A 26080-nucleotide genomic window follows, 5' to 3' on the forward strand; every position below is an offset into this window, starting at 1 on the left:
TTCTGAAATTTTGTCAAATACTGAGCCCCGAGAATTGGCTGTTTGTGAATGGATGTGTCCTTTTCTGTTTTCTTTGTGTCCTGTGCACTTCTTGATTTAATCCTTTTATTTAATTCTTTTTTTTTAAAGATAGAGTCTGTCTGGAGCTCAGACTAACCTCGTGTATGCCACCAGGCCTGGCCCTCATTTCTTAGTCATTTAGATGCGTGATGTGGAGTCTTGTGTTTCTTTATCTCCTAATTTATATTCTAGGGTACAGTCGCTAAGGGCGGGGCTGCTCTCAAGGGTCAGCCCCAAATGTGTAGGTCTTTGGATAATGTGGGCATCAGGCAAAAACGGGCCCATTCTTCTGTATTTTGACCCCTCCCTTTTCCAGTTGCCCTTTGAACTGTTACCCCCAGATGAATCCTGTCATATGCCAGATTTGGGGCGAAGCCAGACTTCTCTAAAATCACAGGACCCATTACTATTCCAAACGTAACAAATGACATCAGATACCCAGGTGTTGGTCTGTAGTCTGAGCCACACTGCGGTTGACAGCAGGGGGAACCCAAGTTGAGGCCGTCCTGGTCAATTTAGTGATACATTTTCTCAAAATAAATTTAAATGGGGCTGGAGATGCAGCTCAGTCAGAGAGCCTTTGCCTAGAATATGCGAAAGCCTGGCTTGTAACCTCAATATGGCAAACAAAACAAAATATAACTAAGGGGTCGGGGGAGAGAGGGTGTCATCGCATGCTTGTAGGTAGGGTGAGATCTCTGAGGGTGGCAACATTACCTGGGCAAGGCAGCAGCCTTGATGTGGAACGGGAGAGATCCCTAGTCACCTGGGTTCAGCCTATGGCTTCTCACTTAGCACCGTGTGTCTGAGTGGGATGCAACAGGGGGATTGGCCCAGCCTACCTCAGGGCATATGACAGGGACAGGAGGCAGCCAACCGAAGAATTTTCAGGAAAGTGCTCCAAATGCACTTGGGTGGCAGTGGCTGTCACATGGCCACTGTGACTGTTTGGATGATGTGACTTCTGAGGGAACTCAGATACGTTTTCCCAGAACCCTTGGGTTTTCTGACCCCATCCTCTACTGCTTATGGGTTGGAGGCTAGGTGTCAGCAGCCTTGGGGTGCCCGATCCGTAACAATGCCAAGGCCAGGCCATTATGAAGACCACACCTTGCCCAGACAGTTCACCCCTTGCCTATGCCAGTAAAATTTGTTTATTATCATATTTCCCTTGTGGATAAGATGGCAAGACCCAGAGAGGAGGCATCTCACAGCCCAGCAGGTGCTACGGTGTTTTTATTTGCAGTTTTTTCTCCGTGCTAGCAACGAACCCCAGGGCTCTGGGTGTTCTAAGAGAGCACTTTGGCACTGCCATATCTTGCAGCCATTTCGCAGGTCTCAGTTTGAATCAGAGTCTCGCTCGTTTGGTGCCCAGGCTAGCCTTGAACTGTGGAGCCCAGGCTTCAACTTGTCATCCTCCTGCCTCAGCGCCCCGAGTATCTGAGAAGAGAGGAGTAGTAGCCTTGCTCTCTGTAGACTTTTTTCTTTGTTTCGGTTCCACTCTGTGCTCATCGTTTTCCTCGTTAGGGACGGTGACATTGACCACGTGAGAGCCACCACTCTGGCCAAGAGGGAATGCCTGCTGTTCATTTGGCTGGGAGGCTTGGGGAGTCAGAAGTGAACCGATTGCTCTCGGGGTGCTAGCAACAGGGATCCCTCATGTCTGGGTTGTCAGGGTTGACTCACCCTTGCCGGCCCAAGAGCTGGAGTTCCACCCTCACAGGTACAGCCCAGCCTGCCTTGCCTCACTGGCTTTCCCACTGGAGTTGAGGGGTGTGGGGCGTGGGGTTGGGGGAGAAGCGATTTTTTTTTTTAAAGATCCACTAATGGCAATGAAGAATGTTCCGATATAGCATTAAGGATTTTGCTTCTGAAATGTGTTGAATGTAAATATGCTGTCAGAGACCCTTCAAGTAATTGACACAAGCAGATGATTAGCAGTGTTCTCCACGGTGTTTTTGCATAATCTTACATTTTGACAGAATTCCTCAGCCGCGTTTTCATTGTCAGTGCTCCACAATCAGGAGGGCCTGCCTCCCCGCCAGCGTTGACTTTGTCATTCCGAATCTTGTAAGTGGTCATTTTACTAGTGCCCGGGGTATGTAGGGGTACCATTATGGCACATTTGAGTGATGTGCCTCTCCTGAAAGGCAAATTCCCACTAACTCAGATGAAATCAGATGGCACAGCGGACCCTGGATTGGTGGGACTCCATAGACCACCAGACATTGGCCCCTGGAGTCAGGTGGGGCTCCATAGATTACCAGGGCATTGGCCCCACAGGATCCTGATTGGATACTTTTGTGTGTGACTGAGATGGATTTTATGACCTGAGCAAAATGATTAAGGAAGGAAGGGCTTATTTAAGATCCTGCCTTCAGAGGTGTTAGCCCATCGTGGCTGGGAGTATGGAGTGGCAGACTTGTTGTGGCCACAATACACAGAGATGGAAATGCCGACACTCACTGGCTTTTTTCTTTCCCCCCTGTTCCACCGGCCCTCAGCCTGTGGACTAGTTCCATCCATAGCATTGGAATGGTGCATTCTCCTTAGAGGTGTACCCCAAGAGGTACCCCTTCCTTCACAGAGGTGTGCTTCCGTAGCACCCTCAAGCGTCTCAGTTCAGTCAAGATGAAGCATTCACATCTAGCAAGCTGCGGGACCAGGGGCAGCAGCTTGGTGGTGACCACCAGCATAGCACAGCCCCGGGTGAGCTTTGCCTATGGCCAGCCCCAGTGAGGGAGTCACCTTCTGAGGAGCTAGTAGTCCTCACCTTTCTGAGTTGGATTTTTTTTCTCCACCTACATGTTGAATTGAGTCCATCTTTGGTGATATAAAAAAAAATCATGTTCAATTATAATCATATCCAGCTGGTTCAAATTAAACGGCCCTGATCCATAAGCGTCCATAACTGCATACAGTTAACTCACATTAGCAGTCAATACAATAAAGCCTCACCTTTATTGAAGAGGCTCTGCTTCTCCTGCTGGTCTTTAATCCATCTCAATAGATTGCTGGTGTACAGCATATATAGATCTGGCCCGTGACAAGGGTTAGGGAAGTCTTGTGTAGAACATTTAGTTGTAGCTCTGAAAAGCCCACATTTATCAGAGGGCGAAGTCGATCAGATTGTACCAGAATCAATGGAAGGCTTGTGGGATCCCTTTTAGGCTCGTAATGTGTTCACCGGCTGTGGAGAGAATGCATACACTCTGTGTGTCTCTGTTTGTCTGTCTGTCTCCCTCTACACACACACACACACACACACACACACACACACACACACGCATACACACACACTCTTCCTCTCTCCCCCTCCATGTCTCTCTCTCCCTCTAGCTCACACACACACAATCACACACATACATATTCTCTTCTGTGTCTCTGTCTGCCTGCCTGCCTGCCTGCCTGTCCTCCACCACACTTCCTCTCTCCCCCTTGCTGTCTCTCTCTCTCTCCTTCTAGCTCACTCACACACACACACATACATATACACATACATATCACTCTTCTGTGTCTGTGTCTTTCTGTCTCTGTCTCTCTCTTATATACACCACACACACACACACACACACACACACACACACACACACACACACACATTCTGTCTTAAAGCCATTTATCTCTGAATGTCAAATTGCAATAATTAACCATTATTGATCTTAAATTCAATTAACTTCATTAACACAGGTCATGATGAGGGTGCTTGTAAGGGAAAGGCATTTGACAAGTGTCTTTGCTCGAGTGACATTATGTGTTCACAGTCGCAGCTATAAACCGTTCTTACTGTCGCAGCCAGCAAGAAGAGAGCCTGAGAGGTGGGTTGTGGGATGGGTGGGAGACCTGGATGGAAGACGCACAAAGTGGTTTTCACAGTTGGTCTGTGATTTGTTTCTAATTTTTGTTTTGTTGTGGTTTGGGTGAAGGGTTATTGGTCTGTTTTGTAATGCTGGGGAAGGAACTAGGGTTTTGTGTGTGGTAAGTAAGTTCTCTTCCACTGAGCCACGCCCCCAGCCCCTCCCTGGGGGATTCTAGGCAACTGCCCTACTACTGAGCCACGCCCCCAGCCCCTCAGGGGCTCTACCACTGAGCCACGCCCCCAGCCCCTCCCTGGGGGATTCTAGGCAGCTGCCCTACTACTGAGCCACGCCCCCAGCCCCTCACTGGGGGATTCTAGGCAGGGGCTCTACCACTGAGCCACGCCCCCAGCCCCTCACTGGGGGATTCTAGGCAGGGTCTCTACCACTGAGCTACTCCCCAGCCACACAGTGGGGAATTCTAGGCAGGGGCTCTACCGCTGAGCCACACCCTTAGTCCCTTCACTGTGACTTTTTGCAGCTGGAGTCTACAACCCAGCTTTTAGGTTTTAGATCCTGCATGGACACTGACTCCTGTGAGCACACGGGATGTCATTTATGGTGGTAGCAACATTATCCATATTCCCATCTTCTTGTCTTGTTTTCTAGCATCCAGTGGCCTCATTATAGGTGGTGGTCTTGGGCTTCCAGGCTTTGCCAACCCTGACACAGCAACACTTGCATTTATGTTTTTAGATTAGACTACTTTCTCTGTGACCGAGAGAAGAGCTGGGCTTCTGTGACTAGGACCCTCAGGGAACTCTGGCCACCCCACTGTGTGGCATTGCTCTTTTACTGTGAATACTGTGTGCTATGTTTTGTGTCTCTATAGTCTTCCAAGATGTCTAGTTTGTCTGAGGTGGAAGCCATGTGACGATACACCACTCTTAAAGAGTTACGGTGTCTTTCCTCATATTTTCTTTTCAGTTTTTCTATTTTTTTTTCTTTTCTGAGATAGAGGGTCACCATTAGCCCAGGCTGGTCTGGACCTAGAAATTCCTCACTGTCACTCTCCTGAGTGCTGGGGGTTACAAACATGTGTTGCAGCACCAGGCCGGTTGCTTCCCACGAAACCGAGAAGTTGCTCAGGGAGGCATGGTGGGAAGCCATGGCATCTGACCGCTGAGCCTTGTCCTGTTCCTCAAACCACCATCTTTTCCCGTGTTGTTGTGTGTGTCTGAGGTATTTACACATGTATACATAATGGTCTTCCTTGGTTGCCCTCCCCTAATTCTTTGAGACAGGGTCTTGGAGTTTTGGCTAGAGTGGTTGGCCACTATACTCCCTGGTTATGCCTGTCTGTCCCCTCAACTCTGGGATTCCTGGCATATACAGTGGTATCCAGCTTTTGTGTGGATGCTAGGATTTGAACTCGGGTCCTATTGCATAATGTAGCAGTCTCCCATGTTCATTGAGCCCACTACTTTTGTTCATTTGAGGCCATCTTGCTAGATATGTCCAGTCCAGACCTCAAACTCAAGGTCCTCCTGCTTCGGCATGTGCTGGTATCACAGGTATGTGCGTCCATGCTTCGTCCCCAGTCTGCACCTCTCCTCTTTGCAGTGGAACGTTACTTCCTGTTGGCTGGCCTACTGCTGACCTGTTGTTTAGCTGAGCTAGGGTCGGGCAGAGGCTGGTGTCTCTCTTAGCTACATGTAGGCGAATGGGATCTCCATGTCCCAGTAATTGGTTCTGGGCTTTAAAAATTATTTTTATGATTATCGTTTTAATTACACGTAGTTATTAAAGTACAGAAATCCACGCCCGCCCGCCACAGCGCACGCCCACCACTGCGCATGCGTGGAGGTCAGAGCGACTGTGGAATCGGTCCTCTCTTTTCACCTTCATGTGGGTTCCAGGGTTCAAACTCACAAAGCTTAATCCTGTGGAGCAAGGGTTTGAACTCTTTCTGGAAATGCCGCTGGTGTGCAGAATGTCTCAGAGAACCTAAGCGCGCGAGTGATGAGTTCAGGCATGAAGTCTGCCTCCTCTGTTTATGTCTTTCGGTTGGGTTTCATTTGCTTGAAATAGTCTTCCTACATAGCTCAGAGTGGCCTCAATGTTTTGATCCCCCTGCCTTGGTTTCTTGAGTGCCGTCTTTATAGCTGTGTGGTACCGTGTCTAACTCAGGCAAATCTTTTCTTCTTTTTCTTCTTTTTATCTCCTCCATCCCCACCTGTTTTAGATAGGGGAGTTTTGCCTGGCCTAGAACTCAGAGTCCTGCCTCTGCCTCCCAGGATTAAAGACACCATCTTTTCACCATCTTTGTAGTCAAATTCAAAGATTTATCAAGCCTGTTCCTAGACCTGCCTGGATCAGAGGCTGCTGACACAGTGGCAAGAGTTTACCAGCTGCAAAATCCTGAAAGGGCCTTGGATGAATGCAAGTGACAAGGACAGGCCAGGACTGAGGGGACAGCACAGTGCCCAGCAAACAAGGCACTTGCTGAGTTTCCAAAGATAAATGCTTTTGAGCCACAGGAGCAAAGGCCCAGTGTGACAGTCTGTGAAGACACAGGGACGTGCCAGATTCCCGAGGTCCCCGAGTGCCACCTAGGCAGCAGTAGGTCACTGAGGGCTTGGTTGGAGTTCCATGCAGCTCTGTTCCCAGTGCCAGTCACGTGGTCCTAACTTGTCTCAGGAAATGCCACCTGAGGTAGCTCTCTGTGGAGCAGTGGCCATGTTTTAGGAGCAAAGTCTCTGGGACTGCCAGCACTTCTGAGATGGGCAGGCAGGTTAGGAGGGCCCGTGCCGGTGGGGGAAGGGGAGCTAGCTGCTAGTTTGGTTGATATGTTCCTTCTCCTGTAAACCTGTGCATGCATGTGTGCGTGTGTGTGTGTGCATGTGTGTGTGTGTGTGTGTGTGTGTGTGTGTGTGAAAGAGAGAGAGAGGGAGAGAGAGAGAGAGAGAGAGAGAGAGAGAGAGAGATCTGAATTAGAATTAGAAGATCCTTCATGGGACTTTCTTGAGAGCTACTCAGGGTTCCAGCAGGGAGTAGCTTCTCTTATGCTCTTGATTGAAGAATGACCCTCATCTATTGGGGAAGGCCTACTTCACTGACCAAGTGTGTCCCTTCAGCAGGGATACCCAGGGAGCAATGAGAGAGAGAGGGGGGGGGGGGAGGCACTGCTTAGCTAGCCAGACCAGTTTAATCAACCCAGAGTGACAGATAGTGACAGATGTCACAGCCAGGTTGTTCTCCTATCCACATCCAGAACTTTCTGTTGGTCTTAAGGAGGAAGGAACAAGGCAGGTGGTGAGGAGAGGAGGGAAGGGTGTTGTTACCTTACCTTCAGTGAAACACCTGCCAGAAATGTCACCCTGCTGAGGGGGGGTGTCACCCCGAACATCTCATTGAGTCATCCCTGCTCACAAACACCTGCTTTGCCAGACAATATGGCCTCAGGGCTCCTCAGAGAGCGAGTCGGGTGATCTGTACAGCTGTGTGAGAACCCTGGGCGTTTGGAGGGGTGGGACTCGCTTCAGTGGCTGCCTGACAGAGCCACGACTGGACCCGAATCTGAAGTAAAGGAGACCCCGGAATCCCACTGGGAACCACAGCAAGGATGTAATCCCACCTGTGGCTGCAGCATCCGTGCCCCGTGTGTGCTTTGGGTTTCACCCAGCAGCCTCTTAGATCACCATTTCTCAACCTGTGGGTCACAACCCCGCTGGGAGTCAAATGACCCTTCCACAAGAGTCACCTGAGACCATTAGGAAATATAGATGTTTACATTACGGTCCATAACAGTAGCAAAATTACAGTTAGGAATTAGCAATGAAAACCATGTTATGGTTAGGGGGTCACCACAACATGAGGAACTGTGTTAAAGGGCCGCAGCATTGGGAAGGTTGAGGACCAGGCTCTTAGATGGTGGCTCCTGCCTCTCATTTTCAGTGAGGTTGAGCACAGCATTTGCCTGTTGTTTCCTTTTTTTCTATAGTCCATTGTCACTGTGGGTATCATCTTCACCCAGAACGCCGGAGCCATGGGAAACTGAGGCAGGATACTGAAATGGATCAGACTTCCTGGCATCCTAGCCAAGGTGGCTTCTCTGACACTTAAACACCTTTGCCTTCAGCCCCTAGGGCAGGAAACCCGGTGTCCCCACTATGGCTGTGTGCCAGGAGCTTTGCCTTCGATGGTCTCTGTAGAATGAGCCCTGTACAGAGCCTGACACACAGCAAGTGCTCAATGCAAACGCATTCACCTTGGTAATTTCGCTCAGACTTCACAGCTCTCCACCAAGTGACCATGGGTTTCAATGCGGTGGGTAAGAGCTTCTCTCCTCAGCTACCCCTCAAGAACACACGCCCTCCCTCACCTGCGGGATCTATTCACATCCGCCCGAAGGGGCGCCCATCACAGAGCTCCCACAGGAGAGACTTCTTTTATTTTTCCGCAGTACGTCTTAGAGATCTTCCATGTGAACACCTGAAGAGTGACATTGCTTTGTAAATGTCGTTTATTTATTTTATTTGCATTATAACATACCACCAACAGGACAGCACGTTAGTGTAAGTTGATGCATTTTCCCTGGGTGAAAGCACACATTTCACCAGGGCTCGGAAGTGGCAGTCCAGAGGCCCTTTGTCTTTCATTTTCTCCCTAAGGGCAACAAGCACCCTTGGCGTTTAACACCTTGAATTAGTTCTGCCTATTTTAAAATTTACACAAATGGGTTTAAGTAGTGCGTTCTCTGTTGTGCCCAGCATCTCACTTAATATTATTTGTGGCATTTTCTTCTGCTGCAGTGTTGGAGATGAGCCCAGGGTTTTGCATGTGCTAGGCAAGAGCTCTACCACTGAGCCACACCCCCAGCCCTCACTGGAGGATTCTAGGCAGGGGCTCTACCACTGAGCCACGCCCCAGTCCCTACTTGGAGGATTCTACACAAGTGTTCTACCACTGAGCCGCACCCCTAGAGCCTCACTGGGGAATTCAAGGCAGTCGTTCTACCTCTGAATCACACCCCCCAGCCTGCCATGGGTGTGTGGGGGGTATTCTAGGTAAATGCTTTGCCATTGGCTCACATCCCCAGCCTCTCACCAGTGTCTTCTAGGTAAGTAGTATACCACACAGAGACACATCCTCCAATCTCTGTGGGATTTCTCCCTGGTGTTTCTTATAATGACATTTTTCACTGCTGTATAGTATTCTGCCGTGGTGATGTGCCTCTGCTGTTAATGTAGTTCCTTCCAGTTTCTTGCAGTTTATGATGAAGTTCCCCAAAGGGCATCATGGGCTAGTTCACCATGTGCCAGATGTTTGTGCTTCTGCTGGGGAAACATCTGGGCATGGACTTGCTGGGTGAGAGAGAGTACTTGCTTATGTAACATTCTAAACCGTGCCTCACAGTTTTGCAGAGGGGTCAGGATGAGTTGCACTTCTGCAGTTACCTAGGAGATTCTAGTTTACCGTCTCCCCACATGCTGTATTACCTTATCCTGGCTTGCTATTATATCTATAGTCTAAGAAATGTTAATGAAAGACCCCAGGATCTAAAGGGCTGACCTCTTTTGCCCGTATACAAGTTTTCCTATGATGTAGATCCCTAACAGGATGAGAATACACACACTTCCAATACACACACACACACACACACACACACACACACACACACACACACACACAGCCATCATACCCTCCATGCAAAGACTGCAGTGGGCAAGCATGTTCCAGCAAGTGCAGCCACCAACTTATGCTATTGTCTGTCTCCTCTCTCTCACTTCCTCTCCTCCTCTTCCTCCTCCTCCTCTTCATTCTTTACCACCCTCTCCTCCTCCTCTGCCCTTCCTCTCCTCTTCCTCTCTTCCTGTTTCTCATCTTCCTTCCTCCTCTTTCTTTTCCCTTACCTCGACATAAAGTATGGAAAGTTCTTGAGTTAGGGAATGCTGGACTCCTATTAAATAAATGTTGATATAAATTTATGAGACAGGATATTAAAAAACCACTGTAGTGCACCAACCAGTGGATCTTATTTAGGTCCTGGTTTGTAGGTGGGAATCTCTTAGTGTATGCACGCCAATCAATATTGCCCATGGTTTGGAACTATGAAAACTTGCTCAGGTTTCTTTAATCTGGCTAGGAAGCTTTCATTTTGATCCATGCACGTAATGGTCACGTGAGATCACATGAGTGCTGATTAAGTCCTGACTATCTGTGTGACTGGGTGCTGAGTGAGGAGAGTGAGGTCGGCTGGGTGCCCAGTGAGGTCTAGGTTAACCCTGGCTGGTGCTGGATTTCTATTTAGTGCTCTCTGTGTACTCGAGGTATGGACATGAGTGTGAGGTTTGTATGAGTGTGAGGTTTGTATGAGTGCGAGGTTTGTATGGGTGTGAGGTACGTATGAGTGTGAGGTTTGTATGAGTGCGAGGTACGTATGAGTGTGAGGTATGGATAAGTGTGAATGTGAGGTATGTATGGGTGTGAGGTATGTATGAGTGTGAATGTGAGGTATGTATGGGTGTGAGGTATGTATGGGTGTGAGGTATGTATGTGTGTGAGGTATGTATGGGTGTGAGTGTGAGGTATGTATGGGTGTGAGGTATGTATGGGTGTGAGTGTGAGGTATGTATGGGTGTGAGGTATGTATGGGTGTGAGGTATGTATGGGTGTGAGATATGGATGAGTGTGAGGTGTGGACAGGGTAAAATCTACATAAGTCTGAGTACTGGTTTAGTACAAATTTGATCAGGACTGGTTGAGTATTGGCTGAGTACTAGGTAGTCGGTGAGGCCTGCTGAACAGAGGACCAAGGCTGACTGAGGGCTGGGGCAGGGTTAGCTACCATGTTTACGTCTGATGGAGAGAGAGAAAGAGCAAGGCTGTTGGATTGACAGACATGCAGATAAGTAAGAGCAACAGATGATGAGTAGATAGATGGATTGATAGGTGAATGAATGATTGAAGGAATGAGTGCAGACGGAGGAATGGGCTAGTGAATGTGCAAATATAAACAAATAATGTTGCATATTGTGAATCTTAATCCCTGCTTGATTCAAGCCATCCGTTCAACTTTTTTTTTTTCCCCGTAGAAATAACTCTTTAGATGTTAGGGAGAAAAGCCAGAAGAGTCCTGGCAAGAACTGAGTTGTACACATTAATGGCCACTTTGAAAGTGGTCATTTCAAGGACCCCAGTTCCCCAACCCATTACTCAGTTGTGCTTCTCTTGAGATTTCAGACCGTCACGTGTGTAGACAGTCGAGCAGTCTTCCTGAAGACCCGAGTCACAAGTGCTTTCCACTTTGCCTCTACAGGGTCCCGTGTGCCATCCACAGGCGTGGGGGTGGGGGGCACGGAATCTTGATTAGTGGTGGTCACTCAGTGCTCAGCAGAAGTTGTCGGAAGTGGTCGGTCCCACCACGTCAGGATTCACCTCTTGGCTTGTGCAGTAAGGGGGAGAGTGATGTAGGGCTGGAGGCTTTCAGTTCTGGGTTTACTCCGGGGGCAACCGATGTTGAGCTCAGCAAGGAGCAGAACGGAGGTTCGGCAGGAGCTTTCCTGTTTCTGCCTGTTCTTGCTACAGCTTCTCCTAACACCAGGAGCCATACGAGCTGGTGTCGCTGGCCAACGGATTTAACCAAATGGCATCAACCAGACACTCCTCCAGTACTGGCTGGTTCCATCATGGCTCTGCTGTGTTAGGTGTATTAAAACATGACTGTGGGACAGAGGGAAGGGTACAGACACCTTAGAAAGCCAAAAGTCCCTAGTTAATGCCTGGATAGAATCTGTTATGTCAAGATTTGTCGAACGTAGTTGATTGCTTTTGCCAGGTGAGGTTTTGCCGTGTGAGGAATTCTTTGCACAAGCTAGACGTCAGGACTCTAGCGGAGTGCCCCTTGCAGAAGAGCATGGGAGATTCCCATCTCTTCTTGAGGCAGGGAGGCCGCCTTCCCTTTTAGAACTTGGAGGGCCTCCCTGCTGCCGGGGTTGGGGGGGCTCTTTCCCCTAATCCTCTGCCTTAGGAGGGGACAGAGCTCTGGATAGGGATGGCTGACGCTGTCACCTGGGTAGGAATCTAGAGATACAAGTCTGAAGTGTGGGGTCCCTGTGTGAGACTCTGCAGTTCCTATTCTCTTGTTGAAATACTATCTTAGACAATTTTAATGTGCATGAGTCATCCAAAATAGTGGATTTCTCTGTGATATTTTCACGTGTCTGTATAATGTACTCTCATCTTGTCCATCTTCCTTTGTCCATCCTCCCCCACTCCTACGGGTCACTCTCCTCTCCCCTAATTGTTCCTCTTCTACCTTCTTCTCTGTCTTTCCCCTCTTGTAATCCAGAGTCTCCATCAGAGAGAAAACATGCGGTGTTTGTCTTTCTGAGTCTGGCTTATATCACTTAACACAGTGGTCTCTGGTTCCATATACCATCCTGAAAAGTGACCTCATTTCCTTCTTGGCGGCTGAGTAATACTCCACTCTGCACACGCACCACATTTCCCCTCTCCTCTGCAGTAGGCACCTAGGTTGATTCCTTGACTTGGTGCTGTGAGAAGTATTCAGTCAGCAGAAATATGCAGGTGTCTCTGAGGTTTGCTGACGTAGATGATCGAGGAACTAGCCTCTTGTTTTCTGCCATATCTGGAGTGACACCTCCTGGTCTGGACGCTGAGTCTCTGGAGCTGCAGGGGATTCTCTCCCCATGGGAAGGTGTTTTCGGAGCAGACTGTCCCTGCTCCACTAAGCAGCAGCTGACTGTAATGTCTGCAACAACCTCCTGTCGACCCTGGCTGTGCCAGAGTGACATGGCCTTATACGCACCCCCTTCTCCTGCCAATCAACTGATGCTCCGGTTTTCTTGGCCTGGAAGCAGCCCCGCTCTGTTAACACAGTGGTCCCCAACCAAACGAGCCTTCGCTATGCACATTACATCAAATTAACATGTACAAAATTAATATTCCTGACCTTGCTAGTGGGGAGAACCATCAATCTGAGGGAGGTTGTCATCCCAGTGTGCCCAGCCTTCTGGAGAAGGCCTCTCCATTGTAACTCAGCCGTGCACTCTTCCTTGTAACATCAGACCATGCCCTTCCCTCAGGCCTGGCTTGGGACACTGTTTGCTAGGCTCCTCCACATGCAGCGGCGATGTTTGCGTGGGCCCTGGTCCTCCAGATGTCTTCTTCCCTTGCTCTTCAGTGGCCATGACTTTCATTATTCATAACAGCTTCTAGGTGTCTTTAGGTGACTCTGGGTGTCCAGGTGGGTGGGCAGAGAACACCCGCTGTCTCCGTTGAACTATGACCTCCTGGGTTCCAAGCATAAACTCTCATTCTCTAGAACCATTTGTTTTTCTCTCCCCGTTATATATTTAGTATCCAGGCAAATGGCCACCATGCAGCCTCATTCCCTTAATGTTATCAAGGACCTGTTTAGCCAGACCCACTTCTGTTACATCCCCCTTTTATTTTGCCACCACTTTACTCTTTATTTTTTACCCCTGCTTCTGGGGATTCCTGTGTACTAGGCAGATTCTCTAACCACTGAGCCATGCTACTAATCCCTTATTGGTGAATTCTAGGTAAAAATTCTACCACTGAATTATACTCCAAAATCTACATAGGAATATCCTAGGCAAAGACTCTACCACTGAGCCACACCCCCAGCCTCTCACTGGGGGATTCTAGGCAGGGGCTCTACCACTGAGCCACACCCCCAGCCCCTCACTGGGGGATTCTAGGCAGGGGCTCTACCACTGAGCCACGCCCCCAGCCCCTCCCTGGGGGATTCTAGGCAGGTGCTCTACCACTGAGCCACACCCCCAGCCCCTCCCTGGGGGATTCTAGGCAGGGGCTCTACCACTGAGCCACACCCCCAGCTCCTCACTGGGGGATTCTAGGCAGGTGCTCTACCACTGAGCCACACCCCCAGCCCCATTCCCTTTCAGTCTTGATGATTTGATCCCTCTACCAGTCAGCAGACAGAAATAGATCTCTGTCTTGACTGCCAAGGCTTGGGGATGCTGGGGGATGCTGGGGGATGCTGGGGAGTGGTAGTCAGTGTTTGGTCAGTGGCAACCTAGCACTGAATGCTAGCTCTCACCTCTTCACACCTCCGAAGCTCTTCCACCTTGATTCTTCGGACATCTAAGGGAGTTCTTGAGTCCCAAATCAGCCTTCTGCAGATATAGCCAATCCTGTGATTCCTGAGGGGTCATCATGAAGCACGCTCGCTGTAGAGCCCCATGTAAAAATAACCCAGAGTGCTGGGTGGGTGGTGGTAGCACGTGCCTTTAGTCCCAGCTCTCAGGAGTCAGAGGCCAGCCTGGTCTATAGAGGAAGTCCCAGAACAGTCAACCACACAACAACCACACAAAACAGGCAAACAAGATCCCAGAGGGCTCATTTACCTAAGCAGTCTTCACAGGGCAGAAATTCTTACATCAAGTACACCTGTCCATCTGGGTTTTCCTGGTTAGACTTAGGTGAGACTTTCTGAGGTCTTGGAACTCCCCCCCCAACCCCAACACACACACACACACACACACACACACACACACACACACACACACACACACACACGCACACACACACACACACACATACACACACAGGGAAATGACTGAGAGTAGTAGCTGAACTGACAAGAGAACTGGACTGAGCTTGCAGACTGTAGCCTGACTGGCAGCCAATGGGGCCTGGGTATCCAAAGTGGCTTCTTGAAGCACAGACTGGCCTCAAACCGAGGAAGCCCTGGACATTCTTTGGTGGTTCCCAAGCAGTGTTGCTGTCGGGTAGAGTTGAGCTTGGCCATTGCTATAGCCAGTTCCTTCCTGGAATTAGCACAGACATGAGCTGGAGTCATTGGAAAACACGTGTGGGGGTGGGAGGGTCGAATGCCTCCTTCCTCGTCCTTTCGTTCTTCTGCCTTTTCTTCTCCAAGGCCTCCATCTTAAGACTTTACGATTCCCTTGAGAGGCAGCAAGGCCTGATGGGTAGCTTTGAGAGGTTCTCACTCAAGGCTCCACAGGGGGATGCTGAGATCAGAGTTAGCATCCCAGAAAGCAAACCCCTGTGCAGTCGGTACACCCGCATTTGAGTAGGAGGCCCTTTAGCTTGGCACTCACATTCGAAGAGGCCCTTCTTTAGCTTGGAAAAGCACCTAGGTTCTTGCTAGGTTCATGCATCATGACATCTTTGGTGGGACCCAGGAGATGACTTTGGCCAATATTCTGCTTACTCTGCCTGCTTTCTCTTGTTCATGATGAAGAATCCGCACCTCAGAGACTAGACAGCAGCCACATGACCAGCCCGGGGCAGCAAAGCACCAAGAGCCAGCCTTCCACAGCTGTGACTTGGCATAGTTTCATAGAAGAAAATGCAACGTAGAAATGCCAGGCTGCTCCTCCCCATGGTCCCAGCTCTTGAACATTTCTCTCATGCATTTCCTGGAGCTCTGCTCTGATGGGAGCCCTTGGGAGGGGTGTCCCTGTGGCAGTCAGTAGTGATTCAGACACCTCCTGACGTTCTTGGCATCTTCTCTTGTCCTTTTACATTCTGTAACAGCGGGAGGCCTTCGAGACTCCTGGAGGCTTTGACATGGGCTTTAAGTTGGATTCATGGTCCTTGACACAGACTTGTGATGTGTATGAGTCCTGGAAAGCCCAATGGCTGCCCAATTTTAGGCATGTCCCTGGCGTCTTCTGGACAGTTCCAATGTGATCACAGTAGAGGAGAGGTTTGCTGAGGCTGCTGTTGCCTACTCCGTCCTCACCAGATGGGAGAACGTTATCTTTGTCCAGGCTGGCACAGATGAATCTCTGAGGACTCCTTTCCACCTCTTTACCTTCCCAAGGCACTGACCTTTACTCCCACCCTTGCCTCCTTGTCCACCGGACCTGGGCAGTGATGTGGGGCAGATGCAGTCTAAACGTACCAGGAAGCGTGCTCTCTGGTTTCCTCTCTACTAAGGATCCATGGGATGGGAGTCTGTAAAGCGCTGTCTCAGTTCCTAGAGTTCTAACTCCACAACCTTTGTTTCAGCCCTAAATATGCTCACGCGTACACGGCAACTTGTCATAGTTTCTATGAACATGGTAGAGCTACCCGCTCCTTAGCGGCTATACTCCCTCTCCCTGCCCACCTGTTGACCCACAGCCTCTGTGGCCTGAGTGTGCTGAGACCCAAGCGTTGGCCTCTTCATCTTGGGGAGAGCTCACTCACAGTGAGGTGAAAGTAAGTTCCACTTCCTCAAGAAAGACGCTCCCGTGTTCCTCCGCTTGCTATTTATAATTGTGTAAAACGCATTCATTTCCCCCTTACCTAGAGGTAGAGCTCAGCCAAGGACGATAAATATGGTTGAGAGGATTGGAGGGAAAGGTGTGGAGTCCTCCTGAAATATTCTGTCTACACTCCAGAATACCCTCACTTTGGGGCCGTAGCACATCCAGACTCAGGATGCGGGTCTTGGGGTCAGAAATAGCTCAGTGTAATCATTTGAAAATGGGGGAGGGGTGTTTGTTTAAAAAAAAAAAAAAAAAAGCCTGAACGAAGATGGCTTCATCTCTTGAAAAGGATCCTTGGAAAGATCAGAGGCAAGGAATGTGAGATCCTTCTGACCAGTCTACCAAGTAGGTAGGCCAGGGTCATTATTTCCTTGGTGGCTTGCCCTTCCAGGAGTGTTGGGTAATGACAATTTCAAAAGATGCATTTCTAAGCCTCTTTCTCAGGAATGTTCATTAATTTACCTGTGTCCCGTTTGGTTCTGGTTGGCCGGGTTCTACTGTCCACCCCACCATCTAACCCAGCCCTCAAGCGCCATGTGTCTTTTCACACTGTGTTTTCGCTTGTGGAAGAGAGTGAGTAAGGGTTAGATATAGGTCGGGAAGCAGACATGGTGGCTTGCCTACCCTCATGAAGAGAGAGCCTCAACCAAGTGGCTTGGGGAAAAAAAAAAAAACATTATGCTCTTTCCCCGCTCCGAGTCCACCCTCATTGTAAGTCTCTGCCCACTCCTGATTTTTTCTTTGTTTCTTGTGAACCAGTGGGGTGGTTGGGATGGAAGCCTCTCCCCAACCGCAGGACATCTGCATCCTTGGTTGGTGCTGGCCAGTGTTCAGTCACAAAGCAGAAAGGCACGATGCATCGTGTCAGTCACTCACAGAGAGCAGATCCAGAAAGGACTTAGCAATACATCCCTAGCACATCTCCATCCTGGGGCAGACTTGAATCTGGATCCAGCCGTACGAGTCAGCTATAGAGGATGTCAGCCATGATGTTCACTCGTGCCTCCTGTGGATATAGGTTGAGTGACCGCTGTAGACCTGAGCCACGGTTGGCAAGTGATTTGAAAGTGTCTGCCATAGAGTTATAGTTTGACACTTTGTCCCCCATGTGACAACATGAGAAGTGGGACCCCTAAGATGTGGACTTAGAGGGAGGTCCTTAGGTTTGCCCTCAGATCAAGTTAAGGTAGTTCTTGTAGCTCTTGCATTAGTCTGTGGGAGTGGGTATGGAAAGAGCACACTGGGCCCTGGGAGCCTCTGCTGTCAAGTTCTAAGACGTGGCGTTTTCCTCCACATTAAGGTTAGTTATGTGTCATGGAGCCCTCGCAAAACCAGCACTGGGCAGCTTGGATCTGAGGCTTCCAAACCTATGAGCTGACTACATCCCTTTCTTCATTACATTAGCCTGCCTTGAGTATTTTGTATTCCGTTAAGTAACAGAAGTCTGACTAGCATAGCCAGACACTGGGGCCCTGTAACAGAAATCTGAGGCAGAGTGTTTGGGATGTGTGGCCTTGGTCCTGACCACGTGGAGCTGCCATTTAGTAAGCACCTGGTCGTAGGCCAGTGATGTCAGTGGGCACCAAATGGATAAAAGCTGCTTCTTTCTCTCCCCCACTCACCCTCAGAAATGGGCTTCCACCTGTGGCCCTGAGGAGAGGACCTCACAGCACATGCTCTTAGTCTCCAGCTTGAGAGACAGCAGTGAGTAGTGGGGAGAGACCTTGCCACATCTTAGAGGTCCAGAAGAGCTGGAAGGAAATGGGGTCAGAACAGGGTGGATGTTGGGTATACTTTGAGGATTTGGGGACTTTTGTCTGAAGCAAGTGGAGAGAGAGTCTTAAGGGTGTTCCCCAGGAAAGCGATGTTAGCGGTCAGCTGAGTTATAAGAGTCTCTGTTTGTATTAGATTGGAGGGTGTGGAATAGGGAGGAGCCATGTTGGTGTCTGCACTAGGCTGGGATGGGATGGGGCAGAGGCACATCTAATCCTGTTACTGGGCTGTTAAAACCACTCTGTGCATCCACCGGTGACCTTAGGCTAATCTTATCCCAAAGGAAGCAGCGGGTGTCTAATGCTGGCCTACTGTGAGCAAGGCCAGGCAGGGAGGGGCAAGACTTCAGATAAGGATGTGCATAAGGTTAAATAGCAATGACTGAGTCCAAACTGGCACTGTAGTCGGGTACAGGGACTGCACTGACATGAGATCCTACCAACCCACACCCGTGACTGACTTACTGCATCCAGGGTACTAACTGACCTAGGGTCTAGAAGTAATTCTTATGTGTAAGCAGAGACTTTGGGAGTTTGATTCCATACCAGGAAGAAAAGACTAAGGCATGGCAAGCTTGAGATTCCAACATGGAGAAGGGTAGGGGATCCTTTAGTGGGAGAACAGCCACTCCTAACAGTTACCCCTTGGCCTTTTGGAACCAACTTGTAAAAGTTCAGACCAGCCCTGGCTGATGGTCTGGAACTCACTATGTAGAGCAGGCTAGCCTCAAACCCTCCCTGCTGCCTCTACCTCCTACCCATGTGTCCGCTTTAGATTCTGACAGCGGGGAAAAAAATCACCCACCTGATCCCCTTTCTCCTTTAGCTCAGAGCTGTTGCTCAGACACTGTTGGTCACCGTAGATAAGACCACCAAGGTATAGAATACCCAGAGGTTGGAAAAACTATACCAGAGTGTCCCATTACACAGGTGTTCCGCAGGCTCTGTGTCTCCCGAAGGGGTGGGAGTTCCATTAGAACTCCAGCTGCAGGGGCCGGCTGTCCGTCTACCTGCTCAGGAATACCTGCTGGGTTTTCATCCCCAGTACAAGGCCTCCAAAAAGACAGAATCCCTGTAGGATACCCATGGAGCCCGTGCTGAGTAAATATTGACAATGTAGTCTAAAGAGCAAACACTTTGACATTTGTAAGGTCCACCAGCAGGTCTTGTATACGTTTATACAGCAGGAGTGCGCTCCGCATACCAATTTTCCTGAATGTGTTCTGATGTAATTCCACACGACGGTGTGCGCGTGTGGGTGGGTGGGTGTGTGGGTGGCTGGGCATGTAGGGGACAGGGCCTGTGCTGGCTGGTGGCCACTCCCCATCTTCTGTCCCATTCAGAACTCTTCGGACTCCTGCGCTTGGTACGAAGTTTACTCCGGGCCTTTTCTCTTTTCTTTAAAGAGCTACTTTTCTAGGAAGAAGAAAAGGAGAAAAAAGTCACCGTCTTTGGTTTTAATTTACTTTAATTGACGAACTTTCCTTTTACTTGGCCAAGATCTTATTGATGTTTTTGTACTTTATATTTATTAAAGACTGAGCCTCAAAAAACGTAATGAGTAAAAAAAAAAAAAAAAAGGTGCTTGCTTAATTTAAATGGTGGGTCTGTCTGTTAAGAAATGCATTAGAGGTAGGAGAAGCATAAGACAGATTAATTGACAGACAGGAACTGCTGTCTCTGAGGTTGATACAAGTAATTTATTACTTTAGAAGTGAATGCCACCTCCAGAATGTGCTTCATTAATTTCAAATTTAGTTTTAATTTCAAGCTGTTGCCCCTTGAGAAGAATAAGGTGGCAAATTATGTTTGAAGAGCAGAATTTTTTTTTCTCCAAAGAAACATCACATTTTAACTATTTAATTTTACAAATAAGTGTGCCCGTCTCATTTGCCACCTTCCCGAGAGTCAAGAATGTAGTCTAGGTACGATCCGCACTAATTTATTAACGTTCTTTTCTTTTTCTTTCTTTCTCTCCTCTTCCTCTTTGTTCTCACCTGTGATCATGGCAGCCTATGTTTCCGATGAGTTAAAGGCAGCTGCCTTGGTAGAAGATGACATCGAGCCTGAGGAGCAAGTGGCGGATGGAGAGCCTTCAGCCAAGTATATGTGTCCGGAGAAGGAACTCAGCAAAGCCTGCCCTAGCTACCAGAACTCACCGGCCGCCGAGTTTTCCAGCCATGAAATGGACAGCGAGTCTCACATCAGTGAGACCAGTGACCGGATGGCTGACTTCGAAAGCAGTTCCATCAAGAATGAAGAAGAGACCAAGGAGGTCCAGGTGCCCCTGGAGGACACCACCGTGTCAGATAGCCTGGAGCAGATGAAGGCGGTGTACAACAACTTCCTGTCTAATTCCTATTGGTCCAACCTCAACCTGAACCTGCACCAGCCCTCCTCCGAGAACAATGGTGGCGGCAGCAGCAGCAGCAGCAGCAGTAGCAGCAGCAGCTGCGGCAGCGGGAGCTTTGACTGGCACCAGAGTGCCATGGCGAAGACCCTGCAGCAGGTGTCGCAGAACCGAATGCTACCCGAGCCCAGCCTGTTCAGCACCGTGCAGCTCTACCGTCAGAGCAGCAAGCTGTACGGCTCCATCTTCACCGGGGCCAGCAAGTTCCGGTGCAAAGACTGTAGCGCCGCCTACGACACCCTGGTAGAGCTGACGGTGCACATGAATGAAACGGGTCACTATCGCGATGACAACCACGAGACCGACAACAACAACCCCAAACGCTGGTCCAAGCCTCGCAAGCGGTCTTTGTTGGAGATGGAGGGGAAGGAGGATGCTCAGAAGGTGCTGAAGTGCATGTACTGTGGCCACTCCTTCGAGTCCCTCCAAGACCTGAGCGTTCACATGATCAAAACTAAACACTACCAAAAAGTGCCTCTCAAGGAACCTGTCACACCCGTCGCAGCCAAAATCATCCCCGCTGCCCGGAAGAAACCTTCTCTGGAGCTCGAGCTGCCCAGCTCCCCTGATTCCACGGGTGGGACCCCCAAAGCCACTCTGTCTGATGCCAGCGATGCTCTCCAGAAGAACTCCAACCCTTACATCACGCCAAATAACCGGTACGGCCACCAGAACGGGGCCAGCTACGCGTGGCACTTCGAGGCCCGCAAGTCTCAGATTCTCAAGTGCATGGAGTGTGGCAGCTCCCACGACACTCTCCAAGAGCTCACGGCCCACATGATGGTCACTGGCCACTTCATCAAGGTCACAAACTCGGCCATGAAGAAGGGGAAGCCCATCATGGAGACGCCCGTCACGCCCACCATCACCACCTTACTGGACGAGAAGGTGCAGTCTGTGCCGCTGGCAGCCACCACATTCACATCTCCCTCCAATACACCTGCCAGCGTCTCCCCGAAGCTGACTGTGGAGATCAAAAAGGAAGTGGACAAGGAGAAAGCCGTCCTGGATGAGAAACCCAAGGAGAAAGAGAAGGCCAGCGAGGAGGAGGAGAAGTATGATATTTCTTCCAAGTACCACTATTTGACTGAAAACGACTTAGAAGAGAGTCCTAAAGGGGGACTAGATATTCTTAAATCCCTGGAGAACACAGTAACATCTGCCATCAATAAGGCTCAGAATGGCACTCCCAGCTGGGGCGGCTATCCCAGCATCCACGCTGCCTACCAGCTTCCCAACATGATGAAGTTGTCCCTGGGTTCCTCGGGGAAGAGCACACCCCTGAAACCCATGTTTGGCAACAGCGAGATCGTGTCTCCCACAAAAACCCAGACCCTGGTCTCTCCGCCCAGCAGCCAGACCTCCCCCATGCCCAAGACAAACTTTCACGCCATGGAGGAGCTCGTGAAAAAAGTCACCGAGAAAGTTGCCAAAGTCGAGGAGAAAATGAAAGAGCCCGACAGCAAGCTGTCCCCACCCAAGCGGGCCACACCGTCCCCATGCAGCAGCGAGCAGAGCGAACCCATTAAGATGGAGGCCTCCAGCGGCAGTGGCTTCAAAAGCCAGGAGAACAGCCCCAGCCCACCAAGAGACGTCTGCAAGGAGGCGAGCCCCTCTGCAGAGCCGGTGGAGAATGGCAAGGAGCTGGTGAAGCCCCTGAGCGGGGGAAGCCTCAGCGGCAGCACAGCCATTATCACGGACCACCCACCAGAACAGCCTTTTGTGAACCCCCTGAGTGCCCTGCAGTCGGTCATGAACATCCACCTGGGCAAGGCCGCCAAACCCTCCCTGCCTGCGCTGGACCCCATGAGCATGCTTTTCAAGATGAGCAACAGTCTGGCCGAGAAGGCAGCTGTGGCCACCCCACCACCCCTTCAGGCCAAGAAGGCGGAGCATCTGGACCGCTATTTCTACCACGTCAACAACGACCAGCCCATAGACTTGACAAAAGGGAAGAGCGACAAAGGTTGCTCTTTAGGTTCAGGGCTTTTGTCCCCCACGTCCACATCCCCAGCAACTTCCTCATCTACAGTGACAACGGCAAAGACATCTGCCGTTGTATCATTCATGTCAAACTCGCCACTGCGCGAGAATGCCTTGTCAGATATATCCGATATGCTGAAGAACTTGACAGAGAGCCACACGTCAAAATCCTCCACTCCTTCCAGCATCTCTGAGAAGTCTGACATTGACGGGGCCACCCTGGAAGAGGCCGAGGAGTCGACTCCGGCACAGAAGAGGAAAGGCCGCCAGTCAAACTGGAATCCTCAGCACCTGCTAATCCTGCAGGCGCAGTTTGCAGCCAGCCTCCGGCAGACATCAGAAGGGAAGTACATCATGTCAGATCTGAGCCCCCAGGAACGCATGCATATCTCCAGGTTCACCGGCCTCTCCATGACCACCATCAGTCATTGGCTGGCCAATGTGAAATACCAGCTTCGAAGGACAGGTGGAACAAAGTTCCTCAAAAACTTGGACACCGGACACCCCGTGTTCTTTTGTAACGACTGTGCGTCACAAATCAGGACTCCTTCCACGTACATCAGCCACCTAGAGTCACATCTGGGCTTCCGGCTACGGGACTTATCAAAATTGTCCACCGAACAGATTAACAATCAAATAGCACAAACCAAGTCGCCATCAGAAAAAATGGTGACATCCTCCCCGGAGGAGGACCTGGGGACCACCTATCAGTGCAAGCTTTGTAATCGGACCTTTGCGAGCAAGCATGCTGTCAAACTTCACCTTAGCAAAACACACGGGAAATCGCCGGAAGACCACCTCCTGTTCGTTTCTGAGCTGGAGAAGCAGTAGCAATTGCTCCAGAGTGGAAATGACTGGAGGAAAAAAATGCTGAAGGCACCTTAAAGCCCCTCTGTCTTGTTCTTGGCACATGTTCTTATAGTCACAGCAGAGGATCGTTCTGGGCTGGACTGTCTGGTATAACTGTACAGTGTTTAATAGAGAGGTGCATATAATCAGCTGTTGTTACTGGTAAAATAACAAAGGTTAAAACGCAGTGCTAAGTGTTTGGAACTTTGTGTAAATGGGATTTAATTGTGAGCATCCCCCCTGATGCTTCAAGCTGCATGCATTAACAGACGGTTTAATTAAGCATTTATAAGGAAACCAGGCACACTTTTTCCACGAGACTTGGGTGCGCTGGCATTTCCCGCCCCCTTCATCTTTAGCCCTCTGAGTACTACGAAGCACTTTTGCATTAATTTGGTTAATAAAAATAAAAGATAATAATAAAACAAAATAATAATGAAGAATAATAATAATGTATGAAACTCTGTTTTTAAACTCCTTACCAGCTTAGTTATAAGGGAATATTAGGAGCCTCCGTTTATGCAGGGGTATGACACGCCTTGAAATTTAAAAGAATATTATTTTCACATTGAAACATAGATGTATATATTGTATAGATTTCGAACTCTTATGGGAAAATGTGACTGGTTAAATGACCCTTTCTTTCTTGCATTTATAACAAGTGTTTTATGTACTTGCTATACTCTGGGCACAAGCCATGCCTCTGTATAGTGTATATTTCCTTATCTTTTTCCCTTTTTTTTTAAGGTTTATGTTTTTTTTTTTACATGCAAACGTTGTAAATTATACAGAAAAAAAAATACCACAGATAGCATTTATAAAATATACAGAAGCATTATCTCAAAGCAAGGTATGATGTTTGTTTTGCTATACGGCACTTCTATATTGATAGAGGGTTCATGTTTAAATTATACATATTTATTAGCATTCTATTATCATTTTGTTTTGAGGCCAGGAAATCCATCCCTGGTAGGCATCATAACTATTTTGCACATGGTTCTTAAAGGTATTTATTAGAGATTAAAGGATGCTCAAAGTAAACTCAGTGCTCAAAGGGTTAAGTCTATTCGAAAAAGGAAAAAAAAAAGATTTAAAAAAAAAAGAAAAAACAACTTGTACTGTATTTCCTGAACGTTGATAAAGCCTTTAAAATGTTTGTACTGTAACCCTTTGCTTCAAGGTCATGAGGCGTTCTGTGGGACAACCTCCGTCATTTATTTATAAGCCCTCTCGGTTGCTAGTTCACAATGTGGGATTTTTTTCTTCTTTCTTTCTTTTTCCTTCTCCTTTTTTTTTTTTTTTTTTAATTTCAATCGGTAACTTTGTTTTGTTCCTCCTAATTATTCTCCCAAGATCCCACACTGCAGTTTTATCTTTAGGCTTATGAAAGGTAACCCGTGGTTACCAGCTCTCCAAGCCATTCTGGTCTCTCCATTTCTGGCAGTTAATTTGCAGAAATAACTGACAGCTGACACCATATGAGAACCTATGTATAAAATATTGGCATGTAAACACCACAGACACCGTGACACACTCCGTGCCCTGTTTTGTTGTTGACGATGGCACACCATGATGTGACTCTTCATATAACCCTTTTTTTCTACGGCAGCATTAAAATTGTCTTTTTGCTATAATTTTGTGTTGCGTTCACAATTATGTCTGAGATGTGCTACGGCTAACGAGCACATTAAAATTAAATTGTATGCGATCTGTTTATGACTGACTCGGTTGCTGTGTCTGCCAGGTGCTGGCAGTTGGAGGCTGCGCGTAAATCAGGGGAGTTTTAGTGAACTTTGGTGTTTATAAAGAAATCGAGGAGGAGGCTTGCATAGCATTTCCCTCAGGAATAAAAATTGGATAGGAATCAGAGATGCGCATGAGGCTAGAACCCCTATGGGCAAGGAATGTCATTGAAAGTTTCCCCTGTCAGAGCCTCACCTCATTCAGGTCACCCTGGATACTTCTCCTGGGTGGGTCTGGTCTCCTTTCTGGGTGCCCCGTAGTGTTCCTCGACTGAAGGATCCTTAGAAGATTCTGCACATGGTGGCTCATTCTTGGTAACTTAAGATTTTTTTCAAAGCAGAAAGCACAGGGGACCCAGGTATTCTGACTTGGGGGTCATCTGTTGTTCTCAAGTTAAAGCAACCAGAGATAATCAGGTGGGAGGGGTTGGGAGGAGACTGAACCCATCCATGGTAGGGGTGGTGTGTGTATGTGGGGAGGGGGGGACGTGGGGAGTAGGGGGAGAGGAGTAGGAAGGAAGCATTTATATGATAATCGCAAGCTTTTATTGGCCCTGGCAAATCACTCCAACAAAATGCTGAGAACATCATGTAAAACTGTAAAATACCTTTATTACTATATTCAAACTAGTCTTGCAGTTAGGCAGAATCGGAGCTCCTAACCTAGAATTATACAAATGAGAGATGTGATACACCCGTGCAATACATAGAACACCTCAACTTGAAGGAAGAAAAGATACTCTTTTATTAAAAATTTAAATTAAGCCCTTTCAAAAATGTTCTGCAACACGCCTACGGGTTTTTCCCTCTCCCCACCCCTTTTTGTCAAGACAAGTCCAAATGTGCCATCTACTCTGTTTTCTCAGCAATATCTCTCTCTCTCTCTCTCTCTCTCTCTCTCTCTCTCTCTCTCTCTCTCTCTCTCTCTCTCTCTCTCCCTGGTTTTGGAAAGCACTCTGCTGGAGTTTAAAATGGGTGTCTGTCAGGCAGTGACACAGGGGATCTACTCCAGCCTTATGACTTGGACACACAGGTAAGGCACAGGTTCAGAAGAATTGTTGGCCTCTGGGTCCAAAGTCTGCCCCATTCTCTCTCTGCCTCCAGCATGGCCAGCCCATGTCTTTTTCCCTTAAGGTCCTTTACCTGGTGGAAGCTGAGGGCCACGTATAATCTA

At 48.8% G+C, this 26080-nt stretch overlaps 1 protein-coding gene across 2 annotated transcripts in view; it reads left to right on the forward strand.

Annotated features, from left to right (window-relative positions):
• Window positions 1-24798, forward strand: part of Tshz3 (teashirt zinc finger homeobox 3) — a 71837-nt gene extending 47039 nt beyond the window's left edge. The window contains 1 exon segment of one of the 2 annotated variants that reach the window (NM_001107506.1): window positions 19935-24784. In NM_001107506.1, the coding sequence (NP_001100976.1) occupies window positions 20030-23146 (3117 nt within the window). In that variant the 5' untranslated portion in view covers window positions 19935-20029 and the 3' untranslated portion in view covers window positions 23147-24784. 2 annotated transcript variants of the gene reach the window in all.
• Window positions 24799-26080: the final 1282 nt, after the last annotated feature.

This window comes from Rattus norvegicus, chromosome 1 (genome assembly GCF_021556685.1).
Source record: "Rattus norvegicus strain SHRSP/BbbUtx chromosome 1, alternate assembly SHRSP_T2T, whole genome shotgun sequence".
Taxonomy (NCBI): domain Eukaryota; kingdom Metazoa; phylum Chordata; class Mammalia; order Rodentia; family Muridae; genus Rattus; species Rattus norvegicus.